This window comes from Gymnogyps californianus, chromosome 1 (genome assembly GCF_018139145.2).
Source record: "Gymnogyps californianus isolate 813 chromosome 1, ASM1813914v2, whole genome shotgun sequence".
Lineage (NCBI taxonomy): Eukaryota > Metazoa > Chordata > Aves > Accipitriformes > Cathartidae > Gymnogyps > Gymnogyps californianus.
The window spans coordinates 105,684,617-105,700,736 of record NC_059471.1 but is presented as its reverse complement, the minus strand read 5'-3'; the positions used below and the strand labels follow the sequence as shown (position 1 = coordinate 105,700,736).

Here is a 16,120-nt window from a genome sequence, read left to right as displayed (position 1 = left end):
GTATTTTACTGCTACCCTGCTCTTACAAAACTATAGTGTCAATTGATGAGAAAGCAAGTGATGCAGTTCATGGTAAAAATAGTAATTGGGATAAAATTCAGAGAAAATATTTGCACTTCAAAAAGTAATAAAAATCTCTTCCGGTATAATGAGAACAGCTCTAATGAGCTAGGGATGAAAACACATCTAACATCTATCAAAACATCTATCATCTAACAAAAACCCCTTGTGAAATTTAATTGAAGTCACCATATTTAAACATCAAAGAATGAAAATGCATAATAAAATCTTACTACACTGGGGATGCAAGTAATAGACTACATTCCTAGTACTATTCTGGAAAATGATCTTTAACTGCACTTGTACAGCAGAAAATATTAAACTCAAAGAACTTTTCAGCTTTTACTTTCTGCTGGTTTGGTATTAGTAAAGCAATGGCAATTACAGAGTTGTCTACTGAAGGGAGTCTTTTGAACTGGAAACACAACAGAGTATCTAATTTCAATTCTGACAGGAAATCAAAATTAGTAAAATAATAATATTTTGTAACCCTTTAAGGGCTTCTGAAAGGGCGCCTTTTTTCCTTTTTTTCTTTCTTTTTTTTTTTTTAACGATATTATTTGTCTCAACTTTCTACTGCAGAGGGCAAAGAACTCAGTGGAATTTCATCAGGAAGTCCAGCAAGAAACAAACATATCAGGTCAGAAATTAGAAAGAAACACTTTCTTCATGGAAGACCAAACAAGGGGTCTTGAAATAGTGTCAAGATAAAGGGGATGGCCTTTCCAGCTGCCAGTTCAACTACAGTCTGTAGGCCAAACTGCACTAACCACAGAGGACTGCATACGGACACATACAATTGTTGTCGAGATAAGGACAAGGGTAACTTGCAATATGAGTTATTGCAAATGAAACATTACCTTCCCCCCCATTAATTGCCCAAGACATTTTTATATGCAGAACAACTAAGTCATGTAAAAATACACATTTTATTATGTACATTTAGAGGTTAAAGTTAATTTAAATTGATACAGTTTTTCCTTCTTCAGTTCCATCTTTTGCCTCATGATGTTCTGCTGCTCCTTCCAAATATTTTTCTTCAGTGACCTGCAGAAACATATCAATTTTGTTATATTTTAAAAAATTATTTAATTCTCCTTGATCCTGGAAATCCTCCCCTCATACTGTCACTGTAACAAGAAAGGACAGCCTACAAAGACAATTATTGTCTTCAAAATTAAACCACCTGAATGACAAGCATCTTCAAACTAATTTCACAGAAAAGTATCATGGGGTAGGCTGTGGGAACACACCCTTGGCTAACAAGTTTCAGTAGACATACAGCACTTTTCTTCTCTCTCTTGCCACACAAATAAGTACAATATTTGATCTGAAGGCTCCAAAACATCTGCTGTTCAATTCATATGAAGATTTCCCACATTTAAGCATGCCTTGATAGTGAGTCTCCCGTTATATGCGGCTTATAATATTTTATAGTTCCATTTATCTTATAAACTTGCCTTTTGCATTTACTCATGCATTGTAAAGCTTCTCTTGGATAAGTACATTTCAACTTTGAAACACTGGTTGTTTAACAGAAGAATGTTTGCAAGAAACTCTTATTTTCCATGTAGGTTTTAAACAGGGAAAAAATACTCAAACTAGTGTATTTATGCAGTTTACTGAAATAGCATTCCCTTTTATCTCCAGTAAGTTCCACCTAGGTTTACCCAGTGGTATGAGATTTTATCCCTGCATTTACTTGTAAGAAACATGTTTGCAGGTGTTCTCTCAAACCTGTGGCAGAAAACTTATTACCTAAAATCTAGGTAAGTGTAAATACATTATTCCAATTTTTAGTTTTCTTATTTCATGTTCACAATTAAAACAGGAAAAAATAATTTTAAATCTTACACACGTGATACCTATATTAATTCTAGAGATGAATCTGAAAAATACTAATATAGTCTAAAGTGATAATTAACAACAGCTTAAAGAGATTATTATAAAAAGCATGTGGGATTCTCAGAAGCAGACAGCTTCAGAGCCATACATGGCAAGTCTGATATAATTTGCTCCAGTTTTTTTTAATAGTATAAATTATAGCAATTGAATAGTGTATGTTTTTTTTAAATGGTACAATGCATTTTAACAACCAGACTTCAGAAACAGTATCAGCACATCCTCTACTACACAGCAGTTAGATTTCCTGTGCATTCGATTTTTCTTCACCTGTGAACATTTCCATTCCTAAAGATATGTTCTTGAATATATTACCCATCTCTAATCATTCAAATTCTACTCTATCACAGCATATCTTTATATCTGGTAAGCTGTACTTCACCACTAATGAGACTTACCAGCCTCTTCGATCTTTCCAGCAGTTTGTGCCACACAGTGTGGTGAGCCTGTATTAAATGTCATTAAATGATGTTAGTGGAGGTAAAAAAAAAGAAAAAATCTTATCATAAAATAGATTCTGACAAATGTACAGAAATGCTGGCACAAAACCGTAACAATCCCTAATTCCGAGAGATTACAGCTTATGATTTCTGTGTCCAATTTGCCCATATTCCTTTGGGGGACTTGAATAAATGTCTGCTCATCATATCGATTCATTGTGTGGAATCATCGTGGGGGTGTAATGGGCAAAAATGGAAATTAAAATCTTATGATGAGGAAGGGAACACAGAGATGAGGTGATGAACCCAGTGCCCACTTGTCCCTTGAAAACTTCCCCAACTGAGACAACAGCACATGTGCTAGACCACAGGCCAAAATCATGTAAGTCAACAGGAATGGGAAGAAAGACTCCTGCCTCTGCAAAGCCTTTGTTTAAGGCTGATTAGTGCCAGGACTTTTTTTGTTATTGTTGTGGAGTTTTACTTTGGTGTCATGAAAGACTTTGAAATAGTATCCTTTATCATGAGTACAAATTCAAAGTTCTGCTCTTTCCTGAATCTGAATAAACACTGTCAGCAGCCTCAATTTCAGAAGATCAGCATGCACAACTAAGGCAAGGTGAATGAAATATCCATGCAGAAATTGCACAACCGAAACAACACTTTCAGTACTGAAAAATAACATCAAGGGCCCTCTGATGCAAACTTTTCTAGTTCTGATTTCACATCCACAATAGTTCCAGGAAAACAAACCCCAAATATCCAATGTAGTCATCATGGGCCTTCCCTTTCTGCTACTGTTCTCACCTTTGAATTATGTTTGGTTATCAGCACAGCATATAATAAAGACTGGAGAGTAAGCCAAATGGCCTAACTTAAAGAAGGAAAATCTGTACAAAATGGATTAGTTACCTTCAAATGGATTGGCAGGGACACACCCTGGAACCTCCTTATCAATTCAGATTGGTTAGTCTGCAGATTATGGGCTGCCGTTATCTCATACTGGAAACAGAAACTTGTCCTTGGAATATGAGGGCCTTCACTAACATCTACAAAGTCACCAAACCTGATGGGAGCAAAAAAAACCCTATGTCAAATATATTCGGAGAGAAGTACAAGCCTATTTGTTTTTTATTTTTGATTAGCAAATTCCTATCTACAGAACAGATGAAAGAAAATCCACACAAATTCCAAACCAAATCTAAACAAATCCCCAGTTCAGCATTTCTAGGTTTCCTGAAGCAAAAGTACAGGTCACATAATTTCCTAAAATGAACTTACGAAATTTAAACCTCAAGTCTAGAAAGAGGATCCTAGGTTTAACAAATCTTTGAAGCCACGTTGGCTTTAAAAGTAGGATAACTCTGCCATTCACCAGAAAAAAATTTGTCTCCAAGATCACATATTTTCCACAGTACAGTGTTTATAAGCTGCACAGGTATTTACCTTTCAAGTCTTGGAAAACTGCAAATCAATTAAGAAAAGTGAGAGACAAAAAGATGTACAGCAAAAGAATACTCGGAACAAACCTCTCCCAGAAATCAATAGGTAAGCCCATTTTCCCTCTTATTAAGCAAACTAGAGAGTTGGAGGAAGGTGAGAACAGACACAATATCATTCTAAAATTTCAACCATCACTGCGAAGACATCTGTTCCTTTAGAGAGATGTGGACTCCAAAATCAAATGCAGAACAATTTAGATATCTAGAAAACTGAATATCCTACACTAGCCTAAGCTAGTCACAAATTCTTTTATATGCCTGAGATACAATACAAGCTTCCTGCCTCCAGCCTAAGAACTTTGTATCTTACACTGTATCCCAGGAGCCAGCTCCATTCTCATCTCCACCACTACAAGGCAGTAGCTTGCCAGTTAGGAAGATCTTCACAACTTTGGAAGAAAAATCCACTATACAATGCTAACTCTTGTTTTCAAACAAGTATTTGGTTTGTATTTTATTTAACCTGTCAAGCTCTAGAGATTTATTTAGATTTTACGTAAAAGCATTCAAAGCAGTAAGACTTCTCTGGCATTTACCACCTTTAACATAACAAGAAATAGAAATGTAGTGAGATCCACCAAGTGTTAAGTATCACAAAAAAATGGTTGTATAAAAAAAAAAAAAAACCAAAACAAACCACCCAAACAACAACTTAAGACAGACTACAGACAGCAATGAATACAATTGATTTCTAAATTGAAAACCATCACAAGTAACTTACTCTTCTCACTTGCAGAGAACTTGCAATACAATCAAATCTTTCAGTTAATCATTACAGAATGAGAGTTCAGTTTTGCTCACCTATGTAATGTTACAATTCCTTCCATATTCTGCGAAGCTTTTTGTTCTATCATCTCCATTTTGTATCTGAACAAGATAAAAAAAAAGATTAAAAAAATCCTCACCTTTAACACCTAGTTCTTATAAGAATACTTAAGAGATCGATTTCAGCAGCATTCTTAAAAATCATGCTCGTATTTATGTGAGCTTTGAAACAGGTTTGAATTCTTAATTTCATATGACAACACATATTGATGTGTTTCATAAAGCATTATCATACAGACTGGTTAGTCTAACCTCAGTTCCTGGAAAAATTATGGAGAAGATTATACTGAGTACTATTGAAAGGCATTTAAAAAATAATGCAATCATCAGGCACAGGCAACATGGGTTCACAAAGGGAAAGTCCTGTTTAACTAATTTCACATCCTTCTGTGATAAGGTCACTCGCCTAGTGGATGAAGAGAAGGTGGTGGATGTAGTTTTTCTGGATTTTAGTAAGGCTTTTGATACTGTCCCTCACAGCATCCTTATGGACAAGTTGTCCAACTGTGGGATGAGTGGGTTCACGGTGCACTGGGTGAACAACTGGCTGAAGGGCAGAGCTCAAAGGGTTGTAGTGAATGGGCCTACATCTGGCTGGCAACTGGTCACCAGCCATGTTCCTCAGGGTTCAATTCTAGGGCCAGTTCTGTTCAATACATTTATCAACGATCTGGATGCAGGAGTTGAATGCACCATTAGCAAGTTTGCCGATGATACCAAACTGGGAGGTGCTGTTGTGTCTCCTGAGGGACAAGAGGCCTTGCAGAGGGATCTAGATAGATTGGAGCATTGGGCAATCATCAATGGGATGAAATTTAACATGTCCAAATGCCGGATTCTGCACCTAGGACGGAGTAATGCCGGGCATGAGTATAAACTGGGAGAGGAGTGGCTGGAGAGCAGCCCTGCAGAAAAGGATCTGGGGGTGCTGGTAGACAGCAGGCTCAATATGAGTCAGCGGTGTGCCCTGGCAGCCACGAGGGCAAACCACATCCTGCGGTGCATCAAACACAGCATAACCAGCCGGTCAAAAGAGGTGATTATCCCGCTGTATTCAGCGTTGGTGCAGCATCACCTGGAGTACTGTGTGCAGTTCTGGGCCCCATAATTTAAGAAGGACGTGAAGGTGCTTGAATGCATCCAAAGGAGGGCAACAAAGCTGGTGAAAAGACTGGAAGGAATGCCTTATGAGGAGCGGCTAAGGACTTTGGGCTTGCCTAGTTTGGAGAAAAGGAGGCTGAGGGGCGACCTCATTGCTCTCTACAGCTTCCTGAGGAGGGGAAGTGGAGAGGGAGGTGCTGATCTCTTCTCCCTGGTATCCAGTGATAGGATGTGTGGGAATGGTTCAAAGCTGCGCCAGGGGAGGTTTAGACTGGACATTAGGAAGCATTTCTTTACTGAGAGGGTGGTCAAACACTGGAAGAGGCTTCCTAGAGAGGTGGTCGATGCCCCAAGCCTGTCAGTGTTTAAGAGGCATTTGGACAATGCCCTTAATAACATGTTCTAACTTTTGATCAGCCCTGAATTGGTCAGGCAGTTGGACTAGATGATCGTTGTAGGTGTCTTCCTACTGAAATAGTCTATTCTAGTCTATTCTATTCTATGTATATGTTATAGGAGGGCCATGCTCTCTCAGCAGAGTTTTATTCAGAAAGATAAAATGAACCTACTACTTCTAATAAAAATAAGAGTTTTTCAAGTCACATGTAAGACTAGAAGACACTATCAGATCACCTAAACTGATTTTATGCAATGTGTGGTCTTCAACAGCTGCTCATCTGCAAGACAGCAAAGTGTTCTCTGTTCTTTCTACACACACACAAATACACATACAACGTCTAAAGCTATTATCAAAAGTCAGCTCCCACCTGCTGTCAATGCTTGCCAGCCAACATAGCGAAGAGATCCTAGTCTGTATGTCACATTAATATCATCTTCATTATTAAGCTAAAAACCTAGTTATTTTTGTAACTTTAACTTTAGCATAATTTTATTTTGGTTCACAAGATGATAAATTATTTATCATTTCCCCCCACCTCTCTCCAACCACCAAAAAGCTGTGGATCAGAGAATTTTTTTCCCAAAACATTGCTTAAGTGTTTTTTCAGCGAAGACGACTGGAGTGTTTTGAACAAGCCTTCTTTTATAGCACAGGCCAGAGTATTTTACCCATTTTTCCCCTGCAGAGCTCAAAAGCTGCATTTCATCAAATCTTCATTTGAAGATACCAAGATATGAAAAATCTACATTTCTTTGAATATGAAAGTCTTTCAGCAAAGGCTGAGAGTAACTAGCACGCCAAGTCTAACCACCAGAGCTTCAATTTTAAAGTAGTGACATCTTGAAGCTCACTATTAAACTAAGAAGTCTACAGTCTTTCCGTTTGTCACAAAACTACATCCAGTAAAGGTGCCTGGTGTTGGCCTCTGGAGAGAACATTAAAAATGAAATAAGGTAGTGTGACAAAGAGAATGGAGGCACGTTCATTCAGAGTAGTGGGAGAAGTACCTTCTTACTTCACCTGTCACATCTTTTTTTAGATTTACAAGACCAAGCAGAGATTTAAATGAACTTCAGACAGTTACCTGTTATGCTGAAACATTTCACGTGCTACTTTTGCTTCAACATGCAGTGTTTCAAATGGCAGGTCTTTACGAATTAGCTTTCCAGCATCCCTTGTAAGAGAACGGAAGTTGTCCTAAAAAACCAGTTAATACATGTAAAACTGTCACCACTGTTTCACAGTTGTAGTGAACAGACAAAGCATAGGAAACACTAAATATTAGTCAAAACAAGGATCATCTACCATAAACCCTAAATATAAGAATATTGCTGTAGGACTGTAACTCTTACTATTTATCAGCAACAGACTGCTACAGATCATCACTGTTTAAATGGACTATTCAATGCCCAGTCAAATCAATAGGCATTTTTCCATCAGAAACAATATATATTAATTGGAGTTAAACTTCTCAGGTTTTCCCAACACAATATATACACATACAGTCTTGCTACTGTTAAATATTCGTCTGTGTATCTTGTTTCCCAGAGTCATGACTCCACTTATAAATGACCTCTATTGTGATGGAATCAAAGGGGAAAAAAAAGTACTGAATAATTAATAAATAGAAATTGATCACCTTGGTCCAGAATCCAAAGCTCTGCATACTCAGATTTATTGATAAATAAGAAATTGTTATTAGGAGAAATTACATTTATAATGTCATGTAGAAAATATTTCAAACTAAGTTACTTCAACTACAAGATCATATTGAAAAATTCTGCATTGTACTAATATTGCTTTGTTAGCCATACACACCTCTGCTGATACTGGGGCATGAGAACAAGAATAGGCACCATATGAGTAAAACATTCATGATCACACCAGCTACCAAATGGTTATGAGACTTAGAGGTTTTAGATTATTAGATTTACTGAAGAGCATGAAATATAAGCAAGCTATTAAGGAGAGCTTCAGCTGAATGTGCTCATAGTTCTTTTACAACAATAAACTGATTATGCTGTAAACCACTAGGAGAAAATATGCATATTACACACATTTTCATTTTCAGAGGGCTCTACTCACAGAAAGACTACAGTTGCATCTACATTACTAGGCAAGAGCAGCTGAGTAGGAGCAGATCTGTACAGTAACAAAGATGGCACCGAGGTCCGAAGAGCCACATCAACTGTTTCTGGAATTGTATTTCAGACTAGAACTTATTCTAGCCCCACAGACCTAAAACCTGTAAGCATCTGGAGGACAGCTCAAGGTTTAATTTCATCTGAAAGGAACCCAGTCTGTGTGCTCTGAGAGCACTCTGCAATGAGAGCCAGTATGTGGTAAATGCGGAGATTAGTTTCCAAAGAGTACTCCTGACCTAAAAAAAATACTAGTGTACCCAACAAAAAGAAAAAACTCACTGCCCTGTCTCCCTCATTAAAAAAGAACCATCGGACAAGCATTCAAGCTATGTAACTTTTTGGGCAAGAAGTTATTGTGCTTACATTTGTTGGTTTCCAGTCATTCAGTCTATTGTCCAAAATTACATCATAACAGAAAGCTCCAGAGATCACTGCAATTCCAATGCCAAAGAGAAAAATACTCATGTTTGTAACAAAATATGTATTTCAGTGTCATAATATATTCCTATATCAAAATGAATGAGAAGAAAACCAGAATGATCTCAAGAAATCCATCAGAAAATACAAATTTTCAGCCGTGATTATACAGTTAAATGGCAGATTAAACCTGTATCATTTTCATTTCGTTTCACTGAATGAGAAAGTCATTTGAAATGAGTTTTAAGGTAATGTCAGCACAATACAACCCCACTAAAGAGAGAAAAAAAATTATACTGCTTCCCAAAACTGCATCTAACTTTGAAAGGAAAAAAAAAAAAAAAACAACACACACCACTTTGAAAACATTTCACATTTTTTCCTTTGTATGCATCATACACTAAAAGTAAATTTGCACTATTAAATTGTAAAGAAGAATTTATTGCATAGAGAAATCAGACAATATTAGAGCTGAAGTAAAATGTTTATCCATGACACAAGCATGCCACAAATTTCTGATAAAGGCAACACAAATTTCTGTGATAGTCATTAGAACACTCTTTGTGTATATTTATTCAGTTATTGCCTTCTTAGAAATCCAAGCTTATGAACCCAGTAAGCTCACATTATTTCTATACATACAGTATAACGATATAGCTTAGTATATGCAAGATTATTCCAAATCCTGGCAGAACCAAAATACCCACTCTACACTTACCAATCAAGAAAAATGCTGAAATTGCTAAAAAGGGAATCAGTTGTAGGAGGACTTCACACAACCAGCAACCAACCTTCTTATATATCAAATGCATAATCACGCAAGCTTTGTTATTTAAATAACCTCCTCTCTTGTGCATTTTCTCACCTTTGTAAATCAGGTCACAGATGAGCAGAACTTGTTACTAACCCTGTTTGTACTTCAATAATCTTCCAACTTGATGTATACATTGTAATTTTTAGTAACTCAAGTGCTCAGAAGGTTATGGTTATTAGAGCAAATTTCACAGAAACACATCACATCTTCTAAATACCTTACTCATGTAACTTCACAATAAAAAGGTTATGTCCTTAAGTTACTAACTTAACCTATGAAATCCTAAGTGGTCTGAAACCCAGCGGCCACACAGACCAATTTTCTGTACTTCGATAACAAAATTGTTTTCAGTGTGATTACTATAAATTAAAGGCTTCAACAACAGCATGTCATACACATATCAATGCTAAGTGCCTTCAATCATTCGAAAAGGAGCCTCTGAGTTTTTTGGTAACACTATTAGACACTCACTTAAGAAACAGCAAAAGAGAAGACAATCAATATAAAACACTTATATCACCTGGCACTTCTGGAGCTTTAATCAGATTCACTGAGTACTCATCTTTGAATGCCCGCTTTAACACACTTGCCATGATCATGGCACAGGAACGCCAATAGGCCTATAAAGAGAATTTCAAAACACAGATTTATTACCTAGCAGCTAGAACCCACACCAGATGAACATCAGCTATTTATTCCAAAAGAATACCAACATTTAACTGAATGACCCACAAACCTAGCTGTCAACCCAAGCATTACTTTCTTCAGTATTTAAACTTCTATTTGGATATGATTCTCCATATAGAATCAATCAAAAAAAATCAAAACTGCACTTAAAATGCAAGCCAGATGTTTCCCTGGAGATATTTAAATCTGAAATCATAGAATAATATAACAATATAGGTTGAAAGGGATGCCTGCACATCACCTAGCCCACACCCCGGTCCAGCCAATGATAACCATGGTGTGCCACCCAACTATTAAAAACATCTGAACTTTCACAACAACAAAGTTCAAGAAAGCAGACAGACATGGAACTGAAAGGGGCATACAGAATCAAGTGGCCATAATCAGGGTCATCTACAATAGGATAAGATACAGACTTACCTTGTTTACTTCCTCTGGATCCTCATCTTTGAAAGTAAGGAACTGAATTTCACATGATTTGGTCAAGGGTCTGTACATATCCCAGACTTCACCATCCACAAGAGCTAGAACGGATTTCTTGCAGTGCCATTCACTTAAGTCTAAAGAAAGTTTAAAAAGTATTACAGAGTTATTAACCATATTCCTCAGAGTCAGCAGTTTAGACCTCTGCATTTGTAATAACAAACTGCAAGTTTCACTTTTGTAAATGACTTGGAAGGATGAGTTGTTAACAGAGCCTCCAAAAATTAGCTCAGTTTCTGCTGATGTATTTTAGTACAAATGTATTTTAAACTTACTAAACACAAATATTCTGAATGCATCACTGTTATCTTGGTCATTAAAATGTCAATAATATTAACATTTCAAATTGAGATGACAAGTACTTCAATTGGCAGCACAATTTTCATCATCAGTGGCACAACGTTAGCTTAAGAGTCCATCCACTTACGCATGGCACAATTGTACGGAGTAGACAAAGCTTTGTTCATTACAAACACACTGCCAGGGTGTGATTTCCCAGTGTATTTTACTTCGATTTTCTCAATTCTTGGATAGAGAGACAACTGTCTCTCTTTCTCTTTGGTGAAGAGCTCATTACGCATCTGAATCACTTCATCTGAAGTCAGTCGAGAAACAGTTGGTGTGGAGATGAACCCTGATAAAAGGAATGAGGTAAAATAAGCAAGAAAGAGTTTTCAAAGCCTCTTTATAAGATGTTGGTTGCTAAAGAAAGGAAGACATGCCACTGCACTGCTAATCCATGTGTCTGGCTCAATATGCATAAGGCGAGCACTTCAGCAGCTCTTACTGCCCGTCCATTCTTGGTCCCTGCAACGCCTGCAGGAAGTCACAACTGAGAACTCGGAAGCAACGAAAGCGTAACGACGTTCTCTGCCTGCAAAGGCCCTTCCCTCAGACAGGCCAACTGCCCCCGCGGACCGCGCCCGCTCCGCGCCACCGCACCCGCGCCTCGTCCCTGCGCGGGGAAAGCGGTCGGCAGCGCCTCCCGCCCACGGCCGCCGCGCCCCGGCCCGCGCCCACAGCGGCCTCCTCAGCCCGGCGGGCCGGGGACCCTGGCCGCCCCGCACGGCCAGGCCCGGCCGCCCCAGGCCGGGTCCCTCAAAGCACCGCCGCAGGACGAGCCCGAAGCCGGCCCTGCCCGGCCCGGCCCGGCGCACACTCGGCGCCCCGCTGCGCCCGCGCCCGGCCCGCCGCCACTCACGGCGCCCCTCCCGCCCGCCCCGCAGACAGCGGGCCGCCCAGCGCGCCGCCATGCTCCGGCCGAGTCCCGCCGCCCCGGTGCCGCCTCCCCCGGCTCCGCCGGAAACAGCGGCGGCGGCAGCGCGGTTCCGCCCGGTGTTGTGCCCGCGGCCGCCAGGGGGCGCCGGGGGGGCGGGCGCCGGGGCTCGAGGCGCCGCGCGGGGCCTGCGGGGCGGCGGCGGCGGCGGCTCGGGGCGGGAGGAAGGGCGGGCGGCTGCCCGCGGCGCAGCGGGGAGCTGCCCCTCCTCGGCCTCGGCTTTTAGCTCTCTCTTCAGAGGCCCCGTTATGTGTATATTAGTTGCACTACGCTGTGGGTGTAATGCGTTGCCCCCTGCCCTCCCTTTGCCTCAACAGGCCTCATTACCCTGGGCAGTAACGTCATCCCTGAAACCGGCATCTTTTCGGTGGCCTTAAGGTGTATTCAGCCGTCTCGTAGTGAGGATCACAAACATGCACTACTGGGGTTACAGAAGTAACAGTAACAGCCTGGCGGCTGGTGGAAAGGGTCTTTCCTGCCCAGCTCCCTGCTGTGGCAGAGCCGCGGGCCGGGCCACACCACACACAAGCCGCCAAGTTTCCGTGTAACTCCATCGTCACTGGCCTCCTGTATTTGGGTTTGCGTGGCAAGGTTTTGGTAGCGGGGGGGCTACAGGGGTGGCTTCTGTGAGAAGCTGCTAGAAAGTTCCCTCATGTCCAACAGAGCCAATGCCAGCCGGCTCCAAGACGGGCCTGCCGCTGGCCAAGGCCGAGCCCATCAGCGACGGTGGTAGCACCTCTGTGATAGCATATTTAAGAAGGGGAAAAAGTTACTGTGCAACAGCAGCCAGGAGAGAGGAGTGAGAAGATGTGAGAGAAACAGCCCTGCGGACACCAAGGTCAGTGAAGAAGGAGGGGGAGGAGGTGCTCCAAGCGCCAGAGCAGAGATTCCCCTGCAGCCCCTGGTGAAGACCATGGTGAGGCAGGCTGTCCCCCTGCAGCCCATGAAAGGCCATAGCAGAGCAGATATGCTCACTGCAGCCTGTGGAGGACCCCATGCCGAAGCAGGTGGATGTGTCCGAAGGAGGTGTGACCCATGGGAAGCCCGCGCTGGAGCAGGCTCCTGGCAGGACTTGTGACCCCACGGGGGACCCACGCTGGAGCAGTCTGTTCCTGAAGGACTGCACCCCGTGGAAGGGATCCATGCTGGAGTAGTTCGTGAAGAACTGCAGCCATGGGAAGGACTCTCGTTGGAGAAGTTCATGGAGGACTGTCTCCCGTGGGAGGGACCCCACACTGGAGCAGGGGAAGAGTGTGAGGAGTCCTCTCCCTGAGGAGGAAGGAGCAGCAGAAACAGCGTGTGATGAACTGACCACAACCCCCATTCCCCATCCCCTGCACCACTGGTGAGGAGGAGTTAGAGAATTCGGGAGTAAAGTTGAGCCCAGGGAAGAAGGGAGGGGTGGGGGGAAGCTGTTTTTAAGATTTAGTTTTATTTCTCATTACGCTACTCTGATTTGATTGGTAATAACTTAAACTAATTTCCCCGAGTTGAGTCTGTTTTCCCCGTCATGGTAACTGGTGAGTGATCTCCCTGTCCTTATCCGATCCATGAGCCTTTCAATCATATTTTTCTCCCCTTGTCCAGCGGAGGAGGGGAGCGATAGAGCAGCTTGGTGGGCACCTGGCATCTAACCAGGGTCAACCCACCACACCTCCCTACCACCCTTCCTCCCAAAAAGATTGAAGCCAAGCAGAAACTAGCTACTGCCCATGTAGGAAAACCATGGTTTGCACTAAAATTTATTAAAATTTGTGAAATAACTCAAGAGTTTGTTTCGATGCTTTACAATTTAGCTGATGGTGGTCTTCATCCTGATCCCCAGTTGGCAAAGATGTAACAACAGCCATTAAGAATGCCAATGTCAAACAGTTACACTGAATTAGTGCCATTAAGAGCTTAAGGATGTAATTAAACTCAGCATCAAAAAAATAAATGTGTTAATACTGGCAAGGGCCGGTAACAGACAGAGAATTTTCCACTGTGGAAACATGTCTGTAGAGCAGCAGGACAGCTGGCTCCTCTTGGTTCGGTAACTGCCACTGGCTTCCCTGCTTACCTGGGCTCTCATCCAGAAAACCAGGTGTGTGAGTACAGTAGCTATTCATGCCCTTCATTACATTATTTGATAGATTAAGCATTTCAGCAAGTCAATCATCCTGCTTCCTCATTTTTTAAAACAAGTTAAATACAAGTTATTTTTTAGTGCACCAGTGTCCTGGTTTCGGCTGGAATAAAGTCAGTTTTCTTCCTAGTAGCTGGTACAGTCCTGTGTTTTGGATTTAGCAGGAAAATAATGTTGATAACACACTGATGCTTTCGTTGTTGCTAAGCAGTGTTTATACTAAGTCAAGGACTTCTCAGCTTCTCATACTGCCCTGCCAGCAGAGGTTGGGAGTGCACAAGAAGCTGGGAGGGGACACAGCCAGGACAGCTGATCCAAATGAGCCAAAGGGATATTCCATACCATGTGACGTCATGCCCAGTATATAAACTGGGGAAGTTGGCCGGGGGACACTGCAGCTTGGGTGTTGGCTAGGCACTGGTCAGTGTGTGGTGAGCAATTGTATTGTGCATCACTTGTTTTGTATATTCTTCTATTATTATTATTATTATTATTATTATTATTTTCCCTTCTTTTTCTGTCCTATTAAACTGTCTTTATCTCAACCCATGAGTTTTACTTTTTTTTCCGATTCTCTCCCTCATCCCACTGGGTGGAGGGGAGTGAGTGAGCGGCTGCGTGGTGCTTAGCTGCTGGCTGGGGTTAAACCATGACAACCAGGCTTACTGTAGCCTACATACTTGCATGTGTAAAACAGTTTATAGCCTTGAGGTGAAAAGTCCTGAGAAAACACAAAGATGCTATTATTATTTATGTCACTATAGCTCAACCACACCATTTCTTCTATTAACTTTTTATTCTATGGCTTAAGGAATCATATGTGGTCAATGATCATATCACATAATCGTTTTGGTTTAAACAGTAAAAAAAACCCAAACAAAACAAAGTTCACAATGTAGGGTATAAAAAACCATTTTTACTCTATGTGGAGATAAATTAAAAATGTTCAGAGAATGAAAGAGAGAAACAAACCCTATTCTGTCACTCTGAGGAAGTCTTGAACGACCGGAGTAAAATCCTATTTGATACTGCACAATTTCTTATATGTCTCTCTCTGTGTTTTAAATTGCCACTTTCTAATCTCTAAATCTTCTTTTGTACAAGTATTTGTAACTTTTTATTCAGCTTAATCTTCAGCAAAATGGTGGTAGAATATCTGGTCCTCCTTCCACTTGTTTGGTGTCACTCTGGAAGCACGATGCAGATAAAAAGCCATCTGGGACTTGTAACATGCTGAAGACTACAGGAGGAGCATGGTCGTAGTCCTCTGTCTTTTGGTAATCCTCGGCCAACAGAGTGACATTGCAAAGCTTTACCCCCCCATGGAAATCAAAAGACATCCAAAGCTGCTGGAAATTTCACCCAGGGTTCAGCTGGCATCTCTACAGCCCCTGGACAAAAGCAGAAAAGAGAAACAACATTAGCATAGATTTGGGGTTAATTAAAAAGTTCAGTCTTCAAGCTTATTTTTGATTCATGCTGGCACAGCTGGCTCACAACTGTAATATAATTTCTCTGTTTACTACAGTATATTTACTTGAGGCTTCTGTGAGAGGGTAAAAACCCCTGGGTCCACTCGAACCCCATGGACTGAGCCGAGGGCCAGCTGGGGGTTACTCTCAGCTGCCAAACATGGCCCTGTCAGCAGCCTGGGGGGACGTACAGGCCTGCTGCAATCCCCCAGCTATTGATCCCTCAATGCCAACAGACAAAAGCCTTCCAAGTGAGAAGTCCTCTAGGAAGGATTTGGCTGAAGTCCAGCGGCTTTTAGCGTGTCACAACACTGAGCACGTTTGTGGTACGGAGAAGAGATGGGTAACAAAACTGTCTGAGAATAATTACAAGGTGTCAGTCTTAATAAAGCCCTTTGACTTTCAGGAAAACTGTTGATGTTATTTTATAATGGGCAGAAAATGAGAGGTTGCCCTATGAGGCAACAGGAAC

The 16,120-nt window shown here is 41.3% G+C and overlaps 1 protein-coding gene across 2 annotated transcripts; it reads right to left on the bottom strand.

Moving 5' to 3' along the window:
- Positions 1-970: 970 nt before the first annotated feature.
- MRPL39 (mitochondrial ribosomal protein L39) lies at positions 971-15,524 on the bottom strand. Of its 2 annotated transcripts, none has more exons than XM_050914949.1 (10): positions 15,353-15,524; positions 11,203-11,409; positions 10,713-10,852; positions 10,126-10,225; positions 8,738-8,805; positions 7,315-7,427; positions 4,706-4,771; positions 3,315-3,468; positions 2,361-2,408; positions 971-1,107 (listed from the first exon to the last, which is right to left on the bottom strand). In XM_050914949.1, exons 1-10 carry the CDS (start codon positions 15,390-15,392, stop codon positions 1,021-1,023), a joined length of 1,023 nt encoding a protein of 340 aa, XP_050770906.1. In that variant the 5' UTR covers positions 15,393-15,524; the 3' UTR covers positions 971-1,020. The 2 variants fall into 2 exon arrangements, with proteins under 2 accessions (XP_050770906.1, XP_050770905.1); XM_050914948.1 differs by lacking the exon at positions 15,353-15,524 and adding an exon at positions 11,977-12,028.
- Between the last annotated feature and the right edge of the window lie 596 nt (positions 15,525-16,120).

Coding starts and splice junctions, on each gene's coding strand:
- MRPL39 (XM_050914948.1), bottom strand. CDS start 12,028: ATGGCGGCGCGCTGGGCGGCCCGCTGTCTGCGGGGCGGGCGGGAGGGG. Junction 7,428..8,737: donor ATGACTGGAAACCAACAAAT/GTAAGCACAATA, acceptor CTGGTTTTTTAG/GACAACTTCCGTTCTCTTAC. Junction 4,772..7,314: donor GAAATGTTTCAGCATAACAG/GTAACTGTCTGA, acceptor TATCTTGTTCAG/ATACAAAATGGAGATGATAG.